General features: G+C 41.4%; 3 protein-coding genes across 4 annotated transcripts in view; 2 read left to right on the forward strand and 1 right to left on the reverse strand.

Moving 5' to 3' along the window:
- Nucleotides 1-13,991, forward strand: part of snw1 (SNW domain containing 1) — a 31,629-nt gene extending 17,638 nt beyond the window's left edge. The window contains exons 6-14 of the mRNA XM_048537283.1: nucleotides 1,860-1,964; nucleotides 4,435-4,504; nucleotides 6,093-6,158; nucleotides 8,381-8,497; nucleotides 8,616-8,757; nucleotides 9,489-9,585; nucleotides 10,420-10,537; nucleotides 12,476-12,639; nucleotides 13,153-13,991. Coding sequence (XP_048393240.1) covers nucleotides 1,860-1,964; nucleotides 4,435-4,504; nucleotides 6,093-6,158; nucleotides 8,381-8,497; nucleotides 8,616-8,757; nucleotides 9,489-9,585; nucleotides 10,420-10,537; nucleotides 12,476-12,639; nucleotides 13,153-13,357 — 1,084 coding nt within the window. The 3' untranslated portion in view covers nucleotides 13,358-13,991. The remainder of the gene's footprint in view (nucleotides 1-1,859; nucleotides 1,965-4,434; nucleotides 4,505-6,092; nucleotides 6,159-8,380; nucleotides 8,498-8,615; nucleotides 8,758-9,488; nucleotides 9,586-10,419; nucleotides 10,538-12,475; nucleotides 12,640-13,152) is intronic.
- slirp (SRA stem-loop interacting RNA binding protein) lies at nucleotides 13,572-21,474 on the reverse strand. The gene is made up of 4 exons (XM_048537286.1): nucleotides 21,352-21,474; nucleotides 18,901-18,959; nucleotides 14,603-14,710; nucleotides 13,572-13,699 (listed from the first exon to the last, which is right to left on the reverse strand). The coding sequence occupies exons 1-4, from the start codon at nucleotides 21,416-21,418 to the stop codon at nucleotides 13,628-13,630; spliced, it is 306 nt and encodes a 101-aa protein (XP_048393243.1). The 5' UTR covers nucleotides 21,419-21,474; the 3' UTR covers nucleotides 13,572-13,627.
- A 115-nt stretch (nucleotides 21,475-21,589) lies between these two features.
- Nucleotides 21,590-26,827, forward strand: part of alkbh1 (alkB homolog 1, histone H2A dioxygenase) — a 45,459-nt gene continuing 40,221 nt past the window's right edge. The window contains exon 1 of one of the 2 annotated variants that reach the window (XM_048537284.1): nucleotides 21,590-21,748. In XM_048537284.1, the coding sequence (XP_048393241.1) occupies nucleotides 21,620-21,748 (129 nt within the window). In that variant the 5' untranslated portion in view covers nucleotides 21,590-21,619. The remainder of the gene's footprint in view (nucleotides 21,749-26,827) is intronic. The other variant, XM_048537285.2, reaches the window with a different exon arrangement.

Here is a 26,827-nt window from a genome sequence, read left to right on the forward strand (position 1 = left end):
ACAAGAAAATGGATCACAAATTAACTGGATTCTACATTAAGTTTGAAAGTGATGTACACCAGTCTCAAACAATAATCTTAGCCAAAGCCAATTATGTAGGCTAAAAGGTATGGCAATATATAAATACAGGGGAATATTTAAGGAAGCCACTCACAATTTTAACAGAATTCATTCTGTTTAAAAAAAACCTCAACAAGATAGACCACGGTGGCTCAGTGGTTAGCACTGCAGCCTCACAGCACCAGGGACTCTGGTTCGCTTCCAGCCTTGGGCAACTGTCTGTGTGGAGTTTGCACATTCTCCCCGTGTCTGCGTGGGTTTCCTCCGGGTGCTCCGGTTTCCTCCCACAGTCCAAAGATGTGCAGGTTAGGTGGATCGGCCATGCTAAATTGCCCATAGTGTTCAGAGGTGTGTGGGTTATAGGGGCATGGGTCTGGGTTGGATGCTTCAAGGGGCGGTGTGGACTTGTTGGGCCGAAGGGCCTGTTTCCACACTAAGGCATCTAATCTGTAAGGAATCTAATCTAATCTATCCTTGGCTTACTAAGGAAGTTAAGTATTGAAATAAAAAGAGGCTTATAATTTTTTGGCAACCAGCAAAGGGCAACCAAAAAATTGATGATAACGGTATAAATACAATATGAGTAACAAGGCAGAAATAGAAAACAGATCACAAGAGCTTGAGCAAGGGGAAGAAAAGAAAAGCTAAAAAAAACAGTTATTCCTTGGAGGCAGAGAAAGGAGAAATTATCATTGTGGTTGAAAAAGTAAGATGTTGAACAAGTATTTTGTGTCTGTCTTTAGAACAGATGATAAATTAAATATCAGAAACAGAATGACCTAGAGGCTAATTACAGTAAGGAACTTGAGGTAATTATAAGTTTTTAATGCATAATGTTGTGAATACTTTCAATTTTCCACCCTGGAAGGTTGTGAATACGCCATCTTCGAATATATTTAAGGCTGAGATGGACAGATTGTTGGTTTCTCAGGGCCCACTTTTTTTAAGTGGGAGTTGAGACAACAGATCTGCCATGATCATATTGAATAGGGATGAAAGATTTTGGGACAACATAGTCTACTCCTGTCTCTAATATTCTTTGGTTAAGCTTCTTTGGTCAAGCTTGAAGGAGGACAGGGAGTTTATGAAGTCATAGAGATTAGAAGAAGCACATGAAAAGAATAAGAATTTTGAAGTTGGGACCTTGCCGGGTCTGTGAGCTTAAAGTATGCCAGCTGAAGGAGGTGTTGGTTAGAGTTAACGCCACAGGCAGCAAAATTTTGAATAAGCTTGAGTTAATGTAGGCTGGAACATACTGGCTAGGAGAACATTAGAATAGTCAAATCCAAAGGTAACTGATATGAATGAGGATTTTGGCAGATGATAAGATGAGGACTGCTGGGTGAGATTACAAAGTTGTAAATGAGTAAACTTAGTGATTGGGACAGATTAATGGTTTGAGCTCCTCAAAGTTAAATATGACACCCAACTTGAGAGATCCAGTTGAAACTTGGAGTTACCAGTTTGTTGTTTACTAGAGAATGGGGTGTGTGACAAAAAGCCAAATACAATGGCTTCAATTTTTTTTTAATATTTGGTTGAAGGATCTCTCCTCATCTGTTGCTGGAGTCAGACAAGCAATCAGTGACAGTGAGGCCTTGAGAAAAATATAGTGGTTAAGCAGAGCTGGGTGTACACCTTACATTGTGCTTCTAATTGATCTCGTGGGAGGGCAGCGTGCAAGTAAGAAGTATAAGAACAGTAAGATGATCATTCCCAACATGAAGGGTAATGGAACAGAAGCAGGATGATGTTTACTGTACACCTTTTTCATTTTCTTTCTTTTTTGTTGGCATCAGATACACTCCTTCCCAACAAGGTGTGGCTTTCAACTCAGGGGCTAAACAGAGAGTTATCAGGATGGTGGAAATGCAAAAGGACCCAATGGAACCACCTCGATTCAAGTAAGTAAATAGAGGAGACTTTTTGGTGTAGTTTTTTCGATTATTCACAATGGAATTGCTGTCAGAATTATATGAACTTTGTACTCTGACTTTCAAGGGTCCCAGCGTGGCATTTCCATGTGATCAGGCATGACATTGGACAGAGATAATGGGAACTGCAGATGCTGGAGAATTCCAAGATAATAAAATGTGAGGCTGGATGAACACAGCAGGCCAAGCAGCATCTGAGGAGCACAAAAGCTGACGTTTCGGGCCTAGACCCTTCATCAGAGGGTCTGGCGGGAGTAACTATGACATCTAGTTACAGGTCGGCCGCCTCCTCGTGGCTCCCCTGGAAGCAGGCTCTGCCTGACCAAGTGCCGACCAACCACATCTGGGGGGGCTAGCTCCCCCCCCCCCCCCCCCCCAAGACGTCCCGCTGCTGTGCTACGTCACATCAAGACATAGATAAGCCCGAGGCCACTGCTTCGGCACACAGCAGTCAAAGAGGAACCGCGATGTTTGTCTGCGAACATTGTGGTAAGGAGTACAGATCGAGATCTGGACTCAATGGACATAGGAGGATGCATTTTGCAGAAGGTGAGACTAGAGCCGTGCCAATCTGGAAGTGCGAAATATGTCAAGCCGCCTTTGGCACAAAGATCGGACTATCTCAGCATCAGCGTCGACAACATGCAGAAGTAGACAACCAAAAGAAGTTGGAGGCTATGAAAGTGGTTAAGAGAAGATGGGAGCCTTATGAGGATGAGCGGATAAGAGATTATACTGCCACCCATTGGAGGCCCGGTATGGATAAAAAGGTGGTCTACCAAGCTTTGGCTGAGCAATTAGGACGGTCGTCAGAGGCGGTGCGCGTTAGATTGAGATCCATTGGTTGGCCGGAAGTGGGAGAACGAAGCCCGATGTTGGAAGTGTCTTCGCACACAATAGAGGGAGGACAGACCTCCGTCACAATATCGGGCGAGGAATCGAAGGCAACAGAACCCCAGGATCATAGAGTAACCACTGTGGTGATACAGGACCCGGAGCTTACCATTCGAGAACGGGATACGACGAAACAAGAGCAACGGTGACGACACCTGGTATAACCCCGGAAAGAGGAGAGACTCGAGAAGCCCGCACGGAATCTCAAGAAGAACATCCTTTGGTAACATGTGAGGGTTGGCGTAATTGCTTATTTGTAGTGGCTAGCCAACAGCTACGAGATGCTCACGTGGAGATGTTTGGATGCATTGTACTACGGCGATTGGTCGAGCGGATCATCCAAGGGGAGTGTTCGCTGACAGAGGCAAGGAAAATATTGGATGAACATGCCGAGGAGAATTTCCAGGCGAAATGGGTACCATCAAAGGTTCGGGTAACAGCAGGAAGTATGCAACGATTGAATGCTAAGCAGCGACGACGGAAGGAGTATGCTCATGTCCAAGCTCACTGGGCAAAACGGAGGGGAGATATTGTTAAGACCATCCTCCGTGGGGAGTGGCGGGACATGGTCGCTGCTGATAAGGGCTGGCCTGAAGATACATTACAATATTGGGAGGGTCTCTTGTCACGCGAGCCGAAAAAGGATGATAGACCGATTCGGAAAATCCTGGAAGAACGATGGGATTTAGTCGCTCCATGTGAAGGAGAGGATGTGAAGAAAGCCATAACGGCTTCTAAGGGTACAGCACCAGGTGTTGATAGGATATCAGCCGAGCAGATGGCAGCAGCAGACGTGAATGTGTGGGCTGCATATTTTAACATCATTATGGCTCTGGAATATGTCCCGAAGAGGCTTCGCGTATCCCGAATAACATTGGTCCCGAAGTCAGAGGGAAAAATCGATCATCCCTCAAATTTGAGACCGATAAATGTGACGTCGGTGGTGCTCCAGGTGCTTCATAAGATCCTGGCTGAGAGATGGATGAACTGTCTGAATTTGCCATCATTTCAATTCGGTTTTTTAAGAACGGACGGAACATTTGAAGCTACACAATTGGTAACGGCAGTATTACGTGAGGCTCGGGCAAGATTTGACAACTTATCTTGTGCTTTCGTCGATCTTTCGAAAGCATTTGATCTGGTCGCCCATGATACGATCTTCAGATCGGCGGCGGGATTCGGGGCACCTCCCCCACTGGTGACTTTATTGAAGAGTGGCTATGAGGGTGCAGAAGCCCTATTAGGTAGCTCTACGATAAGAGCTGGTAGAGGGGTGAGGCAAGGGGATCCGTTATCTCCGTTGCTATTTATTATGGCAATGGATGAGGTGATCGAATTGGCCGACCGCAGCATAGGTTATCAATTTTATTATCATGACATTGGACAATTTGTTTCTTTGGCAGTTTCACAACCACTAATTATTATGTACTGCCTTCCAGCGCTGAGACTGGCATCTGTATCAGAAACCTGCATGTTTTTCTGATTCGTCTGCTGCTACTTGGCATGTTTGCTCTGACCAGTCCTGCTCTGTCATATTTGTATTTAGGATTAACAAGAAGATTCCTCGGGGTCCTCCGTCACCGCCTGCACCTGTCATGCACTCACCGAGCAGAAAGGTAAGGTAACAATCAACTAGTGCAAAATAGTAGTGCTTGCCAGGATTTAATTGGGACTTTACTGCAGTTTAATAACACAACAGCAGAAGTCTTCGGTCCAGCTGTACTGTGATGTCTTTATCTAAACTTGATTGATCAGCAAGTTTGGATGGCTCCAAAGCGCTCAGAGTAATCAGTTAAACCTCGCATCAGAATAATGACATTGGTGCCATTCAAACTTGATTACTGCAGATGAATTAAAAGTTGCTGTTTGCCAGAAAGTCTAAGTCATGTGGAGCAATGGTTCAAAACAGTAGTTATTGCTAACAGCCCGAAAAGCCTAGCAATTTTCAATGGTGAAACTACTTATAGCAAAGCAAATCACAACTTTGCTGTTAAAATATTTTTGATTTTCTTCAGCAATCTGCTGCCGGATTAAAAATATCATCACTGGGAGAATCCAACATGCATAAAAGATATGAATGTTGCTGTGTATCGTAAGAGGTATTGAGGGTCAAATGCTCATAGTCATAGGAATGTTGGAGCCAGAAGGAGACTGTTCACCCATCATGTTTGCATTGACTCTTCAAATGTATAGTTCGCTTAGTAGCATTCATCATTCCTTTCTCAACAGTCTAATCTCCTTTCAAATAATATGTTTGACCCTTCCTCCATGTGCTGTTAGTACATTCTAGATGGCAATCACTCGCTACATTAAAAATAACTTATTGAATCTCCCAGGCATTTGCCTGGCTGTGCATAATCTATTTTTTAACTTATTGTTCTGTCAAGCTGTCTTCTTCCAAAACACGAAAATAGTGATCCCATTGAATTCCATGTGTCCACTTATTTTCTAAGGTGTAACTTTAAGGTTTTGATTAATACAGTTAGCTTGCATTCACGGACATGGTAGCAGCAAGAGTTTCTGGATAACAATTGGTGGGCTAACAATTAAACTGGATCATTGTAAGATCATCAAAAGACCAAAAACATGGGCTGGAATTTATTATTTTTAAAACACAAAGCAATTATTAGAACAGATTGTCAATAATAACCTTTAACAAACAAGTAGATAAAAATAAAGTACCTAAAAGACATGGGCAAAGAGGATTCAATGGATCAAATGATCATATGCAGTGCTGTAAACTTTGGCTGTTTGTCACCCTGACATCCAAATACTGAGTCTGCTTTTAAGCATGCGTCAGGCTGACATTCTGTACAGTGATTTCTTAGATGAAGCTAAAGTGGCATCTCCCTGGCAACATAGAGCAAAGGAATGGTGTTAATAATTAAACAAGTGGCACTGTTCTGAGGTCCCAAATTCCCTCACCCTGACCATTTAACTGGGTCTTCAGTTTATTGTTTCTAAGACCTTGCAGGTTACACACTTTACCTGCCTAATAATTTAAGTGGTCGCAAATTTAAAAAATTCAATCAAACATTTTGTGATTTGCATTTGAGGATGTCGGTTTGTCCTTCCTAAATGGTTAAACCTCAAAAAAGCTGCCATAATAATGTATTTATTTTTATCAAGTCAGTTGTACTCTGAAGTTCCTTGTTTGAAATAGTTGGATTCCTTTAATACAGCATTTTGATCTCTTTGTTTTAGATGACTGTGAAAGAACAACAAGAGTGGAAGATTCCTCCCTGCATATCAAACTGGAAGAACGCAAAGGTAAAAATTTTTTTTAAGTGACGTTTTTATAACCACTTAAAAGTGATAATCACTTATATCTAGAGTAAACTTAATTATAATAAAATATTCACTTCAATTGTGCCAATAAACCCAATGAAAAAAATGTGAAATAATTCAGACAGCATTATTGGGTTGGTAATTTTGTTCTTTCATGTTTCACGAGATGGCAGCATCACAGGCAAGATCAGTATTTGTTATTCATCTATAATTGCCTTTGAACTGAGTGGCTTGCTGAACCATTTCAGAGAACATTTCAGAGACTACTTATGGGTCTGGAGTTGCATGTTGACCAGACCAGGCAAGGACAGCAGATTTCCTTCCCTAAAGGACTTTGGTGAACTTGATGGCTTTTATGACTGTCGTAGTTTAATGATGGTGTTACTGAAATCTGCTTTCTATTCCAGATCTGTTGATTGAATTTTTAACTATAGCAGCTGTGATGATATTTGAACCCATATTTCCAGAGCCTTTGTCTTAGGATTATTAGCCATGTGCATTAGCCATTATTAACCCCTAAACCAGCATCATCCCCTAAAACAAAATCCACCTCGTTCAATTCAGTGCAGAAGAATGCTGTAAATAATAAAATCTTTAATCGAAAGTCAGACAATTAAAAGCTTTGATATAAGATGCATCTTTGAGTATTTTCTGAGGAAAGAAAGTTGGTACTTGCATTTGCAGGGATCTTAGTACCACTGGCTGATTTGGATAAAATTTAATCCATTGACATCCTAAAAACCGAAGTGATGACATATGTTTAGCTAGAATATCCTGGCAAAAGTTAAATTGTTTCATGCAAATTGGTAGGGATGCAATTTGAAAGGTAGTGCTAACCACCTCAAGGAAGGAAAAGGGGGATGTGGTATTTAGTAAAAGTCAGAGCCTCCTCTCAGTGTCCATTATCATCAAATTTGTGAACTAATCCGAATCCACTTTTGCCTTTTACCATACCAATCACTGCCATTGCTTTAAGTTGATCTCACAAAACACGTGCTTGAGGTACATATTTGGAAGGCCTGTCGGAATGAGCTCCGTGTCTGTCCTTACAGGAAGTGTGTTAGAAAGAGAGTGTTTCTATCAGATTGCTATGAGAATCTGATGTATTGCCTAACAGATAATGCCCATGGGGTAGTCATTACATTCAAAATAGAGTGAATCTGCTGAAATGTGACTGTCCAGTTCATTACCAAGCAAGTTGAACTTAATTGAAATCTTGAACCAGGGCTTCAATTGTTGATCCATAATTAAACAGAAAATATTTATTCACCTACACTGATGTTTGGACAAGCCTTTATCATTCAGTGAAGAGCTTTTCCAATAAACTTTAGGTGCAATACTTGTATTCAATATTTTGTTGGCTTTCTCAGTCTTGCATTCCTATGTAAAACTTTATGGTGTATTGGACTGGGACAGCAGTCAGTTCTCGAATTGGTAGGATTTTTTCATTCCTATGGTCCAAAAGAATTAACTCTTGAAGTTTACATTGGCAATTAGCTGGCATGGAGACTTCCAAATGAAACTCTACTTTTCCTTATCGAAAGCCTCCGTTCTTTAAGGGTCTCATTAATATATCATGTGAAAGATTGAGACTTCCGAACTAAGTTAGCAGACCAGACCATTAGTATCTGCAATAATGGGAACTGCAGATGCTGGAGAATCCAAGATAATGAAATGTGAGGCTGGATGAACACAGCAGGCCCAGCAGCAGCCCAGTTCGTCCCCTCCCCCCCACTGCACCACACAACCAGCCCAGCTCATCCCCTCCACCCACTGCATCCCAAAATCAGTCCAACCTGTCTCTGCCTCCCTAACCTGTTCTTCCTCTCACCCCTCCCTTCCTCCCACCCCAAGCCGCACCTCCATCTCCTACCTACTAACCTCATCCCACCTCCTTGACCGACCTATCCCCTCCCTGCCTCCCCACCTATACTCTCCTCTCCACCTTCGGTCTGCATCCCCCTCCCTTCCTATTTATTCCAGAACCCTCACCCCATCCCCCTCTCTGATGAAGGGTCTAGGCCCAAAACGTCAGCTTTTGTGCTCCTGAGATGCTGCTGGGCCTGCTGTGTTCATCCAGCCTCACATTTCATTAGTATCTGCATTCCCTTCTTTTAAATTGTATGTTGCCTTAGTTCCCTGATTGAGGTACTGGATGCATTTTTTTTACAACTCTGCATTGTGTGCTTTGTTCTATGTTCCAGGGTTATACAATTCCTTTGGACAAACGTCTGGCTGCTGATGGCCGAGGACTTCAAACAGTTCACATCAATGAGAATTTTGCTAAGCTCGCAGAGGCTCTTTACATCGCAGACAGAAAGGTAAATTTTTTTAAACTTCTGAAATGTTAGCTAGTTTATTGAGTGATCTCCATGTCTAACCCTATTGAAGTCATTAGAAGCAATTCTACTCCGTAATTGATCTACATTCTGCACACAGGCTCGTGAAGCTGTAGAGATGCGAGCACAAGTCGAAAGGAAAATGGCTCAAAAGGAGAAGGAGAAGAAGGAAGAGAAGCTCCGAGAATTGGCTCAGATTGCCAGGGAGAGGAGAGCTGGTATCAAGACTCATATAGAAAAAGGTATGAGATATCAGTAAAGAAAGCCCTGCATTTGCGTTGCATCCATCTTATTATGTCTCCAGCTCATAAACATAATTTCTTTTAAGGTCAGATTTGTTTCAAAGACTGTCAAGTAAACGTTTGAGGATGAAAAGTACCCTGGTGTCACAGCAGCTTATTAAATCTGCTTTCTGCAAATTTGTTGGCAACTGCATATTCAGTATTGATGATCTGTGTGTTTTATGGTTCAAATCATTAAATGAGCTTATTTATGACTTTGCAAGAAAAAGTGAATGCAACTCTAGAAATGAAATCAGCTCCGTTTCATGTCTTCTAGTACCATCCTCGGGGAAGAGAACACTTGGGGAAATCTATTGTCCGAAACTACTGCTGCTCAAACCAGGATGTGCAGACACAGTGCAACCAGTTTATGATGACCTTTTAAAGCTTTGTCCTCAAAGGTTCTAACCTCTGTTGGGTGTTAGCCATTTAACATGCTACATATGTTCTTAAGGACATCGCATTCAGAATAATACAACAAATCAGCCATTTTAATCGGTCTGTTTTATCTCTAATTCAAAGACTCTTAACCATTAATTTGCATTCCTGTGAAGGAGAATACATCTAAAATGTTTGCCTTTCTATTCAGTTCAAGTCAGTAGTATAAGACCAGAAGGGGTGGCCTCCTTTCTTAAAAATAAACTGATGATTTTTGTTTAAAAGTGGTATAATTCGTATGTTTTTTCCGAAAGAGGAAAATGAAACAAGAGAACGAGATGAAATTCGACATGAAAGACGAAAAGAACGACAGCACGATCGCAATCTTGCCCGAGCAGCCCCAGATAAGAGGTACATAAGAACTACTGCATAACACCTCTGCATCTTAGAGAAATGTCACGTATTTGAGCATTGCATCAGTGCATGTTGTACAAAGTAACATTATGATTTTTCTCACCTCAAAACCTTAGGCTGAGAGCCTGTCCTTGTTCCATCTCTCTCTCCCTCTCTCTCTCTCTCTCTCTCTCTCTCTCTCTCTCTCTCTCTCTCTCCCTCTTCCCCCCCCTCCCCCCCCCCCCAGAAAAAAGCTTGCAATTATATGGTATCTTTCACATCCTCTGGGTTTACAGGCAGGGAATTACTTTTGAAGTGCAGTCGCTGCAATTTTGTAGGCTTGTAGTGAAATATAGTCGTCATCTTGAATGCAGCAAAGCCCCACATTGAGGAAAATGACAAGTTATCGTTTTGAAGCTCATCTTTAACACATGATTTGACAACACACCAGAAAATCCCTTGTCTTCAAAATACTAACGTAGAATCCTATCTGTTAAGCATATATGACAGACACCACCACTCTTACAAAAACTTCTGTGCTGGTAATACTATTTTGAAATATCAGTACAGCTTTTTGTGCTTAAGTCTCTGGAATGGTCCTTGAATTCACTGTGAATTCTATTAGTGAATACTACTGAGCTCAGGCTGACATTAGAAAAATCTATTAGAAACCACATAAGCTTAACTCTCAATCCAACTAGTATTATTTCAGACAAGTTCGATAGTATGTTATACTTGAGTGAGGTTTAGCATGTAATTGTGGAGAATAAGCTATTTAACATCCTCTAACCTGCAACATCAATTTATGCACTAAATCTGCTGTATAAGTAATTCTACTTATTTAAATATCAGGTCAAAGTTGCAAAGGGATCAGGACCGAGACATCAGTGAGCTAATTGCCTTGGGTGTACCAAATCCACGTGCATCAACTGAAATACAGTATGACCAAAGACTCTTTAACCAGAACAAGGTAAACTAAGGTGGTTGTTACAAGTGAATATTATCAGTTAGTGATTTATGCAATTATCTTATTCCTTGACCTGGGACTGTCTGGGAAATTACCAGGTGCTTTTATTGGTTTGCCTAGTTGGCCAAGTTTCTCTTCATTTTGACACTATGCCAACAGAGAAGATATGCACTCATTACCTCTAACTTTACTGGAACACTTCCCAGCTGGAGTCCCACATTCCTTCCTTCCTCCTCTTCCCCCATGAATCGTACACAATTTGTCACCCTTGACCCCAGCAATGGGGCAAAATTTGTAATGCTCTAAAGATTTTTTTTTCCCCCCCACTCAACCTTCTTGAAGAATGCAAGAGGACCATTACTGCACATACCTAAAACTGAAGTGTCAAACTGGTGAAGCTACAACATGGAACTACTTTTAATGCCAAATAGCAAAAGTAGCAGTGATAGATTGTATATGATGGCTTAGCTCTAAGTTTTGCAGTCCTTTCACATGCCATGATTAGTGGTGGACAATTAAGCATTTCACTGATGGAGGCTCCACAAATAATTTCATCCTTAAATGATGAGAGAATTTAGCACAACAATGCAAGAAAAAATGAAGCTGAAACATTTGTAACAAAACCCAAGCCAGAGTGTCCATCAAGTGATTTATCTGGTCTCCTCTAGAGGCCCCAGCATCACAGATGCTAGTCTTCAGCCAATTTGATTCACTTAGTGTAATCTCAAGAAACTGCTGAAGGTACTGGATACAACAAAGGCTATGGGCCCTCACAATATCTAGCAATAGTTCTGAACTGATGTGGGAGCACACATCTTATGTCCCTAGCCAAGCTGTATCACTACTTGCATCAACCTGACCAAATAACCATCTTGTTAGCACACTGTCAGTCATCACCAAAGTGATGGAAACTGTCATCAACAACGCTTTCAAGCAGCATTTGCTTAGTAATAACCTGCTCGCTGGTCCTGTTGCAGTCCAAACAGGGTACCAGTCAGCTGCTGATGCCATACGTCCTTGCTTCTAATATGGACAAAAAAAACCTCAACTAGAGGTTAAGTGAATATTTTTTCCTTCAACATCAAGGAACACTGGCAACACTGCAAGTGGGAAATGGTATGTGGGGGTTGGGGGCAGTATCGCTACCGGTTGGGGTCATGATTCAGTAATGATAGAGATCGAAGGCTATTTTTGTCAGTCATTCTGAGAATCCACAGTATCATAGTTCAAGGTGGTGATGGAAGCTGATGTATAGTTTTACACAGTTCTAACATACGTTAAAATTTAAGCATTATGGTGTCGCATTATTGTATCTGTTGTACACACATCTGTCCTGGGAAAGGAGGAGATGGTTTCAGCACTTGCTAAATGCTGGCTGTCACCCCTGATGGGATTAGAATATCTGTTTGGTCCAAGTTTGCATAATTAAGAGGCGTTGATCCTTTTGTCTTTAATGTCAGTAAAAAAAAACTAGACCTATTATCTAAGTAAGTGAGAAATTGTACATGTACTAAATAAAAAGTATAGAGGATATTAAACTGATCTCCTGCAGCTGGGTCATGAGATTTAATTTACTATTCCCAGTTTTGATATTTCTTACATATTCATTCACCGTTTCTTAGAAGTTCTGTTTTGACAGTAATAAGAGGGTAGCAACCCTATTTAACATGTTTCTAAATAAGGTACGTCCACTTCAGGTTTTAAGAGGCAGTTGCTAAGGGCTAATTAGTATTATAATCTTTCCTTAATTTCAAGTGGGTTATGGAAACACAAGGGCGGGGGTGCTATTGTTCTGAGTCAGTTATGGTGTTGATACAGAACCAGATCTGCAGATTTTCACCAAGCTTTCATTGCAGACTCAAAGGGCCAAAGGGCCTGTGGGATTACATGGTCAACTGCTGAAAAATTTCTTTTGGATCAAGTCTTGTTTTATATTGCCAGGGGATGGACAGTGGTTTTGCAGGAGGAGAGGACGAGCTTTACAATGTTTACGATCAGCCTTGGAGAACTGGCAAGGAAATGGCTCAAAACGTATACAGACCAAACAAGAATGCTGATAAAGACACTTATGGTGATGATTTGGACACACTTATGAAAAACAGTCGGTGAGTTTGTTTTGTTTATTATTTAGTACAGGGATATGTGTTTGTATCAACATTAGTTCCATTTAAGATCACTTTTAATCTCACCTGCTGCCATCTGGTTCCAAAGCAACATTTCAAACAACGGGCTATTTCAATGTGATTCTTACAGAAGTCAACATCTATGTCTAATCTTCAGATATCAGTTCTGTTCCTAGGAATGATTTTACATTTTTTTTTTAACATTGACTGACTAGTCTTCACCCCTTCAGCATTGGAGCTTTCAAATAAAAGAAAAGAGGTAGCATGGTTTTTAGTTGATCTTATGACATGATTGCAGAAAAATAACACTAAGCTATATGGTAAACTCAAGTAATGGTTGAAAGTTTTTTAGTTAATACTTTTTTTAAAAAAGTCATGACTGAATGATAAACTGATGAATTTAACTGAGACTTAATGCTTTCATTTCTAAGCTTCCCAATTAGTGGCAGTATTTGCTGTTTTATATAATTGTAAACAGTTGTTGTTCTTCTTTAGGTTTGTTCCAGACAGAGAATTCTCTGGCACAGACCGCAGGCAGCGTCGTGAAGGCCCTGTTCAGTTTGAGAAAGATGAAGAAGATCCCTTTGGCCTGGATAAGTTCTTGGAGGAAGCCAAACAACACGGTGGTGGTTCAAAGAGACCTGAAAGTGGTCGGTCTAAAGAATATGAACATGAGGGAAAGAAGCGAAGAAAGGAATAGGTGGACTCAAGTGCAGCCTGTTGCTGCTTAACTCAAACCAATATCCTTTATTTGTTTCTGAACCAACATAATGAAACATCATGATAGAGTTCCCCACTGGAAGTTTTGACAGATGTCTCTAAAGTAAAATTCAGTTTGGCCATTTTTTCGTATTTGCAGTTGTTACTCTAGCTTTTCAAAGCAAGATTTATAAACAAAAAACGTAAGTCACTGAAATCTTAAGTCACCATCTTTAATTTAAATTCTGACAAACACCAAAAACTTGCACTGTCAACTTGCTGATTCAGTGACCTTATTTTGTCTGCGCCCTTGAGGCAACTTTCTGTTTCTCTGAACTTGAAGCTGTGAAGAGAATGAATTTTTAATGAGTTATCTAATTTTCATTTCTGCTTTAATATAATACCATTATCTGCATGGAATATTTTGCTGTAAGTTGTAGCTTTAAAACTCAACTGAATGTAGCCAAGTTAGTTGACAGTCATATCTGCACAGTCCACCGAATGCTAACTAGGTGGTTAGGCAGCAGACAGCACTCAACTGTTGGATGAAATTGGCCTTTGTAGCATTGGTTACTGCTGGTGCAACTGTTTGGTAACATTTCTGTTTACTTTTAAAATAAAGCAAGTCTTGTGTATTTGATTTTTTGTTTTGCTATCAGCAACGACAAGTTAAGAATGAGCACATGCATAACCTGCACAGCAGTTAATCACAGTAAAGCTTTCTCTAATTCTTCACACCCTCAGGTCTTATACTGTGTTCCTTTTTGAAGCTTGTTAATTTTCACATTTAAACATTGTGGTTTCTCATACGGTCAACGTGGACAGTGAGTCTTTTTCCCCAGGATGATGATATCAGCTTGTATGAGGGGGTGATAGATTTAAGACAGATGTCAGAGGCAGGTTCTTTACTCAGTAGTAAGGATGTGGAATGCCCACCCTGCCAATGTAGTTAATTCAGCCACATTAGGGGCATTTAAACAGTCCTTGGATAAGCAGATGGATGGGCTTAGATTAGTTCACAGGTCGGTGCAACATGGAGGGCCGAAGGGCTTGTTCTGCGCTGCATTGTTCTATGTTCTATAAACCAACAAAGTTTACACCTGACAAAACATTTGCCAGAGAGCCTGAAGATGGGTTTAAGTAGCTCTTTTTAAAAAGAATGTATATAAATACCTTGATTATGGATTTTATAAAAGTAACTTTTCCATAAGAGTTAAAATAAACTAAACTAGTGTTTTGAAACTACCTTTGCCCCTTCAATGAGGTGTGGTTCTTTCTGCAGTGCATTCTGAAGTCCTTCTTCTGTATTAAAGCCAACCCAACAGAATCCTTTGTGAAATCCAGTTTCTTTGTCCTGCAATAAAGTACCATAGTGCTGAACATTTATTAACATACATGTAAAATAGAGTTCACTTGTTACTGATGTAACAATAATCCTGTCCAAACCATTCAATCTGAAATATTCCTTTATTCACATCTAATGGATGTGAGTTTGCTTGCTGAGCTGGAAGGTTCATTTTCAGATGTTTCATCACCATTCTAGGTAACATCAGCGAGCCTCTGGCTACAAACCCAAACAAACAGACAAAACATGCCCAGAAACCATAACCACTCTCCCCTACAATCAAAGACATTTCCGAAATGATTGCCAGACTACTCGGACCTCTTGGCATCAGGGTAGCCCACAAACCCACCAACACACTAAAACAGCAGCTAATGAACTTAAAAGACCCTGTACAGACGACAAGCAAAACGAATGTCATCTACAAAATACCTTGCAAGAACTGTGACGAACACTACATTGGACAAACAGGCATAAAGCTCGCCATCAGGATACACGAACATCAACTAGCCACAGAACAACATGACCCACTATCACTCGTATCCTTACATACAGATGAGGAAGGACACCACTTTGATTGGGACAACACATCCATCCTAGGACAAGCCAGAGACACGCACGAGAATTCCTAGAAGCATAGCATTCCAACCGGAACTCCATCAACAAACCTTGATTTGGAGCCCATCTGTCACCTGAGAAAAAGAACAGGAAGTGACATCACCAACCTAAAGGAAACCTAAACAGAAATAGAAAGCAGGCCATAACACCAGCGCTTCATTGGAGGCTCACTGATGATGTTACCTAGAATGGTGACAAAACATCTGAAAACAAACCTTCTAGCTCAGCGAGCAAACTCACATCCAGAACCTCAACCTAAGCTACAAATCTTCTCAAAACTCGCTATTCACATCTAATAGCCAGTTTTATTACATCTAGGTGATACTTCAGTATCTCTTATGCACCAAACAACTTACATGATGACAACTCAAATAGCCAACTTATCACCTTTAACTCCCTCCACACAAATCATACTTTTCACCATAGCAAAATCATTAGAGGCTTTCTCCTAAATCAGGATAACAGGCCGTTTGCAGGTTTGATACCATTTAACCCATAAATTCAGTTTTTGCCCATTCAGTCTCTTGTTTTCATCTCAGTTCATCTGCTAAATCCTTTATGTCTGTCTCAAGTTTAATTACACCGATTTGAGAAGGAGGATAAGCAACTGGTATCATCACTTTTTAAATCAAGACTTTCATTTCAAATTCTCATTCACAATTTTTGTCTTCCAACTAAAATTCTTGAGCATAATCCCCTTGGTCCTACTTTTAACCTAACCACACCCACAATAATGTGATCATTAATAAGCCTCATGATAGCTCAAGTAACTTCAAGTGTATTCACAACATAAGATAGCTCTTTCAAGGGGCAATTAAGAAATCAACCGCAACACCATGGGTTGGGGAGTGAGGAGTCACATATCAGTCAGACCTCAAAGATGGCAGATTTCCTTCTCGAAAAAGATATTTCTTTCAACAGGATGGGTTCTTACGACACGACAATAGTTTCATGGTCATCCTTTAAATTTCAGATCTAATAGCACGTAAGATCCAAATTTGTCCCTCTGAATTCAGTGTCCAGATCACTAGACCAATAATATAACCACCAGCTCTATTCCATGGCTAGAATCGTGGAGTACAGGAACATACAGCACATCACAACTGCAGTGTTTTATTCTAAATTATATCCGTTGTCATCTTGTCATACACAATCATATTTCTCCCTTTCCTCAAATTATATACTTCCCTTTATATATAACAAACATAGCGACATTCTCACCATAAAATAATACAAATTTTGTTTTCTAACTCAACCATTATTTTAAATTTTTTGTGCTTGACTTATGGCCATTTTGAAAACTGGAGGGCTGAAAAACAGACAAGTGAGTGGAGCTAAGCAGATCAGACATTGTATTGAATGATGGAATAGGCTGAGTAATCTGTTCCTAATGCTGTTATGAAACAATGTCATTATAACTCTGCATAACTTAGAACACTGATCAAAAAAAATCATTGTTCAACAATCTCACAGTCAGTGAATAAAAAGTCCCAAATTTCATAATTATCTCTTTGTGATTCTAAGTTTCACCTCCAGTACTTTCCAGTGGCTTTATCCATAATTCCCTGGAGATCATTTCAAAGTTTTGGAATCAGAATGTCATGTACAAGGCTATTGACTATTCCTGTACATATCAGGCTCTCTGAAGGAGAATATCAGCCAGTTAAACTCTCAAACCCTGCTAATTATCTCTTCAGATACCAAGCCTCAAAAATCACAAAGAAACGTTTCCAAACTTTTGGGTCATAACCATTTGCTCCATTTTTAGAAATCCGTGTTGCTACTTGTTCTTTTGCAAAGTACCTTAAATTGGAGTTCCTTCATTCCTTTTCTCCCCAATCTCTGTGCCTCTCAATGACTTTGAGATGTCTAACAAATCTCCTTTCAACTTGCTCATTGAAAATAGGGGGATGGGTCACGGTGGGATGCTGCAAGGGGCAGTGTGGACTTGTTGGGCCAAAGGGCCTGTTTCCACAGTAGGGAATCTAATCTAATCTATCATTGCCAACTTCTCCCGTCTATTCATGCAACAGAAACCTCTCATCCTCAGAACCACGCTTCTAAAATCTTTTCTGCATCCTTCCTAAAGTAGATGCCCAGAACTTATCACAAAACTCGATGAGACCAAATTAGTGTTTTATTAAAAGATTATTCCAAACATCAATTGTTTTCATGCTGTGTATCTCTTATTTAGAAAACCCAGGATCTTACAAGCCTTCTTAAACCACTTTCTCTACCTGCCCTGTCACATCCAACTATCTCTGCTTACAAATCCCCAAGTTTCTCTGTTCTTGTACCTCCCAATTAAAAATCACACCTTTTGCGGTTCTGAGATAACAAGGTATAGAGCTGGATGAACACAGCAGGCCAAGCAGCAGAGGAGCAGGAAAACTGACGTGTCAGGCCTAGACCTAGACCTAGACCCTTCTTCAGAAGGGTTATGTTCATTGTTCTCAGTTTCCCAAAAAAAAATCACTTCACACTTTTCTGCATTAAGTTTCATTTGCAATGACAGACCTTTCAACCAGCCTGATAACGCCTTGGATATTTATGACTGCATTCTTCACAGTATGGTACTTTTTCAAAACTAGTGATGACACTGCACCTTGTACATTTATGTCCAAGATTATTAATGTATATTGAGAAAAGCACTGTCCCAACATTTGGCAAACCCTATTATAGGCATTCCTTCAAAAAGCAACTTTGCACTGTTTCCTGCATATCTGATTCCATGTCCAAAACTGTACATATTACTGCCAACCTACATAGGTTTAATATTACAGCCCCGCCTTTGTATTCTACACCTTTAAATGATAAAACTAGCAATTTTTTTTTAAGTTAAAAAACTTAATGGCCATGTTTTTTCACATCCACTGTTAATGACTCTTGTAGCTCCATCCTAAAAACACTAATACTATGTTCAAAATTTCCCAACTGAAGAAGATGCATTACCTTCTATATTTTTCAAAAAAAACCAAAATCACATTTTCCACATTAAACTACATCAGCTCATTGTCTCCAGAACCAGGGGTTCACATTGTGAGGATTCGGGATAGACCATGAGATGAGGAGACATTTCTTCACCCAAAGAGTGGTGAGTCTGTGGAATTCATTACCATAGGAAGAAGTTGATGACAAAACAGTGAATGTATTCAAGAGGTGGCTAGATATAGCACTTGGGGCAAATAGGATCAAAGGTTTTGGGGAGAAGGCAGGATTAGGCTATTGAGTTGGACAACAAGCCATGATCGTGATGAACTGCAGAGCAGGCTCAAAGGACCAAATGGCCTCTTCCTGCACCTATGTCTTTATCTTAGCCTTTCTAAAGATCCTTTAACATAAAAAGGAATTATTTTTATAAGTAAGATACAAAAAATAAAAAGCAATGCTCTATGGAACGTGACTGACGAATTTCTTCTCATCCAGGACTCACAAATATGAAGAGTCTCAACAGTGCATTGAGAATTTGATGATTACACATTGACTTCAGAAACTGAAAAATCTAGTCCATGGAATGCAAAAAACCTTCAACACATATTCATTTGAATGGTCCAAAATGCTAATCCAGCCAAATAAATACTCACAAATGGAAGGAGACATTTCTTGACTTGTCCGAACTGCCCAAAATATTCTTTGATTTCTTCTGCAAAAAAACAGAGGGGCACACTTAATCCTAAAATTTTCCAAACATTTAATGGATATTCTACAAATCAAATTTTAAGAAGAATACAGCAAGTAGGAGACATCAAAAACAGACAAGTTCAGCAGGTCTGGCAGCAGCATCATAGAATCAGAATCCTTACAGTGTAGAAACAGGCCATTTGGCCAAACAAGTCCACAGTGACCTTCCAAAGCATCCCATGTAGACACACACACCCCCCCCCACCCCACCACCACCAACCTCTCCCTGTAACCCTACAGTTCCCATGGCTAGAACTAGACTGCACATCCCTGGACACTGGGGAATTTAGCAACGCCAATCCACCTAGCCTGCACATTTTTGGACTGTGGTAGGAAACCGAATCACCTGAAGGAAACCTACACAGAAATGGGGATAGTGTGCAAACTCCACACAGTGTCCAAGGATGGAATCAAACCCGGTGTCCCTTGTGCTGCGAGGCAGGGGTGCTAACCGCTGAGACACCATGCTGCTGGAGAGAAATCAGAGTTAACATTTCAAGTCCAGTGACCTTTCTTCATGGCAGTGGAAGAAGTGCATAGCAAGATCCTTGAAACTGCCGTTCAGTACAATCATAGTTGATCTTCTGCCTCAATGCCACTTGCCAACCACATTCTATATCCACTAATATTCAAAGATTAAAAATCAAAGTATTCCATCTTTGAGGGCATTCAATTTTGGAACATTGAAAACCCTCAGGTAGATTTACCCCTCAGGTCCCTTTTAAATCTTTGTCTCACCTTAAAATTATGCCTTCTAGTTTTGAACTCCCCAACCTAGGGAAAAAAAAGAACCACTGCTCTTCACCTCGTCTAATCCCCTCATGATTTTGTGAACTTTACAAAAAGGTCACCTTAACCTCTTACATTCCAATGAAAAAAATGTCCCAAGCTCTCCTGTCTCTCCGTAACTCAAAAATTTCAGCTCCAGAAAGTAAGTCTCCTTGTAAGTCTTTCTGAACTCACTCCAATTTAATAATATCATTCCTTTACTGGCACAGGAATGCAAATTGCTGCCTCAGCAATGTCCTGTACAACCTCAACATGACATCCCATGCCAATACTTAATGGTCTGAGAAATGAAGGCAAGTGTGCTAAATGTCTTCATAACTACCCTGCCTACGTATGACACAACTTGCGAAGAACTATGTACCTGAACCCCTAGATCTCTCTGCTTGATAACACTACTTAGGGTCCTACAAGTCTTGCCCTTGTTAATTTTACTAAAACACAATACCGCATATTTATCCAAATTAAAATCCATCTGCCTCTCCTCAGCCCATTGGCCCAATACATGAAGATTTCTTTGTAATCTTAGATAATCTTCTTCACTATCCACAATACCACCAATTTGTGTCATCTGCAAACTTGCCAGTGGTGCCTCTTAAATTATCATACAAATCCCAAAGGTGTTTACAGCCAAATTAGTCTTTGAAAAGAGAATTCAATTGGAAATTGAAGTAGGAAATCTGAAACCAATGTGTCTACAGCAAGCTTCCGCTGTAGCAAAGTTATAACAGATAATCAGTGCTAAAATGAACTCAGGCACCAGAACCATTCAGCTAAAGGACAGAATACTGACATGTAAATGAGAAATATGCAATTAATCAATGTTTCTTATCAGAACTTAAGACATTCAGATAGGCCTTTATACAGCTGGCACTGAGAAGATGTTTCACTTTGTGGGGGAAATCTAGAACTTTGATGGCACGTTTCAAAATAAGGAACAAACATAGAAATTGCTGGAAAAGCTCAGCAAGTCTGGCAGCATCTGTAGACAGCGTTTCGGGTCAACTGACCCTCAGAAGAAGGGTCCTCCATTAAGTCAGGGTTGAAGAGTAATTTCATCTTTCAGAAGGTCACTGGCGTTTAGAACTGTTCCACAGATAATGATGAGGATTGTTCACTGAAAATACCGAAAGCTGAGATAGCCAGTTGTTCAATCATCAAGAGAGGTAAAGGGTTCTTTGGGTGAAACACGGTCGGGCAAGAAAGTAGAATTCAAATCACAGTCAGATCAAACACGATCTTATGGAATGGTACAGAGGCCCAACTCCTCCTACCCCTCAATTCTCATGATCCTTTGAACCAGCCCAGCTTGGAGACCACCACAATATAACAAAGAAGCGCGGATGGCAGATATCTAAAACAAAAACAGAAATCACCGGGGACACTGAGTAAGGTTCGGAGGCATCTGCGCCGGGAGAGTATTAACCTTTCGAGTCCAGTAACCCTCCTTCAGATCTGGTTCTTGGAAAACCACCATAACCGCTGCTTCAAATCTACCCCCATTAAAATACTCCCCCTTGCAGCCGGGACTAACACGCATGACACAGAGTGAAAACAGTATCACTTACTGCTAGCCAAGGACCAGGGGATCCGTGACACAAAAACCTCGAAACTCTTTCGCAAAGGAGTCGCCATCTTGTAACGGCCGCCTGGTGCCGCGCACTGACCTTCGACCTCCCCAACTTGGTATCGAGAGCAAAAAAAAGGATTAAAGTTTCTGAAACCAGCTGCATATTGAATATAATTTCATTTCATGATAGGGATGCGGAGTGAGTTTAAAAATCGAAGTGGTGAATAAATGTGACGAATTCAGTTGTTGTTGCAGGACAGGAGCAGATGGCGGCCGCTCTCCTGGAGCAAGGTGAAGATGCCTTCAGGAGGCTCTTCAAATATTACAAGAGGCGCCAACCCCCGCCCGATTTCTCGGGGATCGTCGACTTTTCCAAAGCGCAGCAGAACTGTAAAGTAAGTACTGGAACTGGAATTTGACCATCTGGAAAATGGGAGTCGGGGTGAGAATTTTAATCCCCTACTCCGAAAAGAACACATAGAAAATAGGTGCAGGAGTAGGCCATTCAGCCCATTGAGCCTGCACTCCCATTCAGTAGGATCATGCGATCTCAGTATGCTATTCCCGCCCTCTCCCCATTATACCAAGTATTTTGTTCTCTTGTAAATGTAAAATCCAGTTAGTCACGGAGAAGGCATAAAGATGGTGGTGTTGGCAGCATCCCTGAAATTGACAGGAGTCTCCTCTTCATCCCAGATTTTCTGGAACAATTGATGGAGAAGACAGGTAAGCTCTGCTCCTCCAAGTTTGAAAATTTCCAGTGGAATCCCATCTACTGCAGCATTAACATTATTCATGTGTTTAATGGAGGCTTCAACTTCTGACACCATTAGGTGGAAGTCCAAGATCACCTGTGAAGGGGAATTGGGGATTTCTTCAAAGATGTCCTCATCAATGATGTATTGCGGTTTAGGAGTTCTCTCCATCAGAGCCTGATGTTTTCTCTGGCTCTTAATAGGCTGCCATCCTTACTCCATGTCAAGGGTGTTCGGTCTGTATATTGCTATACATTGATTGCACTGAAGAAACCCCATGCTTGTCAGCAAGGAGTTGCAGTTCCTTAACTTTCTCAGTCCACCATTAGTTCTTGATTTTCCCTACTTCTTCCTTGTAACTTTGACTTTGCTGTTTGATGAGTTCTCCTCTTTGCCTTGCTAGTGACGTTGTTTTTCCCAAAGAGTTTTGCTTTCCTTGTGGATACGGTCTTGGATAAAGTAGTCAAAGAACAAAGAATATTACAGCACAGGAACAGGCCCTTCGACCTTCCAAGCCTGCGCCAATCCATATCCTCTGTCTAAACCTGTCACCTATTTTCCAAGAATCTGTATCCCTCTGCTCCCTGCCCATTCATGTATCTGTCTAGCTACATCTTAAATGATGCTATCGTGCCCACCTGTACCACCTCTACTGGCAGTGCATTCCAGGCACTCACCACCCTCTGTGTAAAGAACTTTCCACGCATATCTTCCTTAAACTTTTCACCTTGAAATCGTGACCCCTAGTAATTGAGTCTCCCACTCTGGGAAAGAGCTTCTTGCTATTCACCCTGTCTATTCCGCTCATGATTTTGTGGATTTCAATCAGGTGCCCTCTCAATCTCTGTCTTTATAATGTAAATAATCCTAATCTACTCAGCCTCTCTTCATAGCTAGTGCCCTCCATTCCAGGCAACATCCTGGTGAACCTCCTCTGCACTCTCTCTAAAGCATCCACATCCTTTTAGTAATGTGGCGACCAGAACTGTACGCAGTATTCCAAATGTGGTTGAACCAAAGGCCATGTAACATGGCCTGCCAACTGTTGTACTCGGTACCCCGTCTGATGAATGAAAGCATGCCATATGCCTTCTTGACCACTGTATTGACCTGTGTTGCCACCTTCAGGGTACAGTGAACCTGAACACCCAAATCTCCATGTGCATCGGTTTTCCCCAGGGCTTTTCCATTTACTGTATAGTTTGCTGTTGAATTGGATCTTTCAAAATGCATCACCTTGCATTTGCCTGGATTGAATTCCATCTGCCATTTCTCCGCCCAACTATTTCGCTACTCCACCAATGTTCATGTCATCTGCAAACTTGCTAATCAGACCATCTATACCTTTCCCCAGATCATTTATATACATCACAAACAACAGTAGCCCCAACACAGATTCCTGTGGAACACGACTGGTCAGTTTTCCATTTTGAGAAACTCCCTTCCACTACAACTCTCTGTCTCCTGTTGCCCAACCAGTTCTGTATCCATCCAGCTAATACACCCTGGACCCCACCCAACTTCACTTTCTAGTCATTCTCATCGAACCAGGCTTGGTGTCTCCTGGTCTTATAGCCAACAGTTTCCTCTCAGAATGAGATGATGCCTATGTTCAGCCCTTTTCAGCTTTCCGCCCGCTCCATTAATATAAATTATTTGGAGATTTTGGTGAAGACATATTGTAAGTTTGTTAGTCTGCTTGGTCAAAGGTTTTGGTGAAATTGGTGGGGTTTTTTTCACGACCACCTTTTCTGATGCAATTAGGAATGAGCAGGCAGCACTGAGCCCACAAATGGAAGGCAAAGCAGGAGGTTAGCAAGTGACAAGGAAGCTTCAACTCCATTGAAAATTAGGAAAAAAGTTAAAGGGAAAGAGAACTCAAGAGCTGTTATTAATGGAGGTGACAGGACTCAAAAAGAAGGTGCAAAAACTGACATAAGGGCACTTCATCAGAATGCTTGGAAGTTATGGAACAAGTTGGATGAGTTGACGGCGCAAATCATGGCAAATGGGTATGATTTAGTGGCCATTACAGAGTCATAGTTGCAGGATGGTCATGACTGGGAGTTAAATATTCAAGGGTATCGAACTGTTCAGAAGGACAGACAGGAAGGTAAAGGAGGTGGCTTGGCTCTAATTTTTAAGGATGGTGTCAGGGCTGTAGTGAGAGATGATATAGGTTCTACTGAACAAAAGGTTGAATCCATTTGGGTGGAAATTAGGAATAGCAGGGAGAAGAAGTCACTGATAGGTATGGCCTATAGGCCACCAAATAATGACATCGTGGTGGGGTGGGCAGTAAACGTAGAAATAGCTAATGCATGAAAAAATGGTGCAACTATCATGGGGGATTTTAATCTACATATCGATTGGTCAAAGCATGTTGATCATGGCAGCCTTGAGGAGGGTTCATAGAACACATCTGCACTAATTTCCTTGAACAATCTGTAATGGAACCTACGAGGGAGTACGCTATCTTAGATCTAGTTGTGTGCAATGAGACAGGAATAGTTTGTGATCTCGGAAGGAGCGATCACAGCATGGTCAAACTTAAAACACAGATGGAGTGTGAGAAGATTAAATCCTGTACCAATGTCCTGTGCTTAAACAAAGGTGACTATGATAGGATGAGGGAGGAGTTAGCTAAGGTAGAACGGGAGCAAAAACATTATGGTGGGTCAATTGAGGAACAGTGGAGGACCTTCAAAATGACTTTTCGCAGTGCTCAGCAGAAGTATATTCCAGTGATAAGGAAGAACTGTAGGAAAGGAGATAGTCAGCCATGGAAGAGGACATTACTTGCAAGGCGAATGGAATTTTGTCTGTCATTGCTAGAAAGATGGAGTTTGAAAACGGGAGGCTATGCTGCAGCTGCATAGGGTCCTGGTGAGACCACACCTGGAGTACTGTATGTAGTTTGGCCTCCTTACTTGAGAAGGGATGTACTAGCGCTGGAGGGGGTGCAGATTGAGAGGGTTGGATTATGAGGAGAGACAGAGTAGGCTGGGATTATACTTGTTGGAATTCAGAAGAATGGGGGGAGATCTTATAGAAACACATAAGGTTATAAAGGGAATAGATAAGGTGGAAGCAGGGAAGTTGTTTCCGTTAGCAGGTTAAACTAGGACTAGAGGGCATAGCCTCAAAATAAAGGGAAGCAGATGTAGGACTTAGGTCAGGAGGAAATTCTTCACCCAAAGGGTTGTGAATCTGTGGAATTCTCTGCCCAGTGAAGCGGTTGAAGCTACCTCGCTAATTTTTTTAAGACAAGGCTAGATAAATTTTTGAACAATAAAGAAATTAAGGGTTATGTTGAGCAGGCGTGTAAGTGGAGCTGAGTCTGTAAAAGATCAGCCATGATCTTATTAAATGGTGGGGCAAGCTCAAGGAGCCAGAAGGTCTACTCCTGCTCCTAGTTCTTGAGTTCTTATGAATTCATAATATGTAAATAAAAACCTGCCAAACTGTTGATAGGTAAATACATGATTCTGACCTGAACTTTGCAGTTAGAGCCACAGAATACTTACAAAGAACAAAAGAACAAAGAAAATTACAGCACAGGAACAGGCCCTTCGGCCCTCCAAGCCTGCGCCGATCGAGATCCTCCGTCTAACCTGTCATCTATTTTCTAACGGTCTGTGTCCATTTGCTCCCTGCCCGTCCACGTACCTGTCCAAATATATCTTAAAAGACGCTAACGTGTCTGCGTCTACCACCTCCGCTGGCAACGCGTTCCAGGCACCCACCACCCTCTGTGTAAAGAACTTTCCACGCATATCTCCCTTAAACTTTCCTCCTCTCACCTTGAACTCATGACCCCTAGTAATTGAGTCCCCCACTCTGGGAAAAAGCTTCTTGCTATCCACCCTGTCCATTCCCCTCATGATTTTGTAGACCTCAATCAGGTCTCCCCTCAATCTCCGTCTTTCTTATGAAAATAATCCTAATCTACTCAACCGCTCCTCCTAGCCAGCACCCTCCACACCAGGCAACCTCCCGGTGAACCTCCCCTGCACCCCCTCCAAAGCACTCACACCCCCCCGGCAACGTGGCGACCAGAACTGCACACAGCACTCCAAACGCGGCCGAACCAAAGCCCTACACAACTGCAACACGACCCGCCAACTCCTGCACTCAACACCCCGTCCAATGAAGGAAAGCATGCCACATGCCCTCCCGACCACCCCACCGACCTGCGCTGTCACTTACAGTGTGGAAGAAAGCTGTTTGACCCAGTAAGTCTGGAATGACCCTCCAAAGAGCATCCCACTCTAATCCTGTAACCCCGCATTTACTTTGGCTAATGTACCTAGCCTGCACATCCCTGGATACTATGGAGTAATTCACCATGGCTCATCCATCTGAACCTGTACATTTTTTGAATGTGGGAAGAAACCAGAATGCCCAATGGATTCCCATGCAGACACATGGAGAATGTGCAAACGCCACACAGACAGTTGCCCAAGGCTAGAATCAAATCACTGCTAACCATTGAGGCGTTGTGCCGTTTGTTCATGAAGAAGTTTTCAAGCGTTAACAGTCCTGATTTTCCTGACTGTATATGACACTTAAAAATATCTGACCTCATCAACATCTTCCATAGTGTCTCAAGGTGAAATAGTTTTCCTGGAATCAATGCGTTAACCTCTCTTAGTTTGCCACTTCAGCTGAGGTCTATTCTGTAAGAAGTTTTCCAAAGCAGCCTAATAGATCTTTGAT

The sequence above is a fragment of the Stegostoma tigrinum genome, chromosome 10 (genome assembly GCF_030684315.1).
Source record: "Stegostoma tigrinum isolate sSteTig4 chromosome 10, sSteTig4.hap1, whole genome shotgun sequence".
Lineage (NCBI taxonomy): Eukaryota > Metazoa > Chordata > Chondrichthyes > Orectolobiformes > Stegostomatidae > Stegostoma > Stegostoma tigrinum.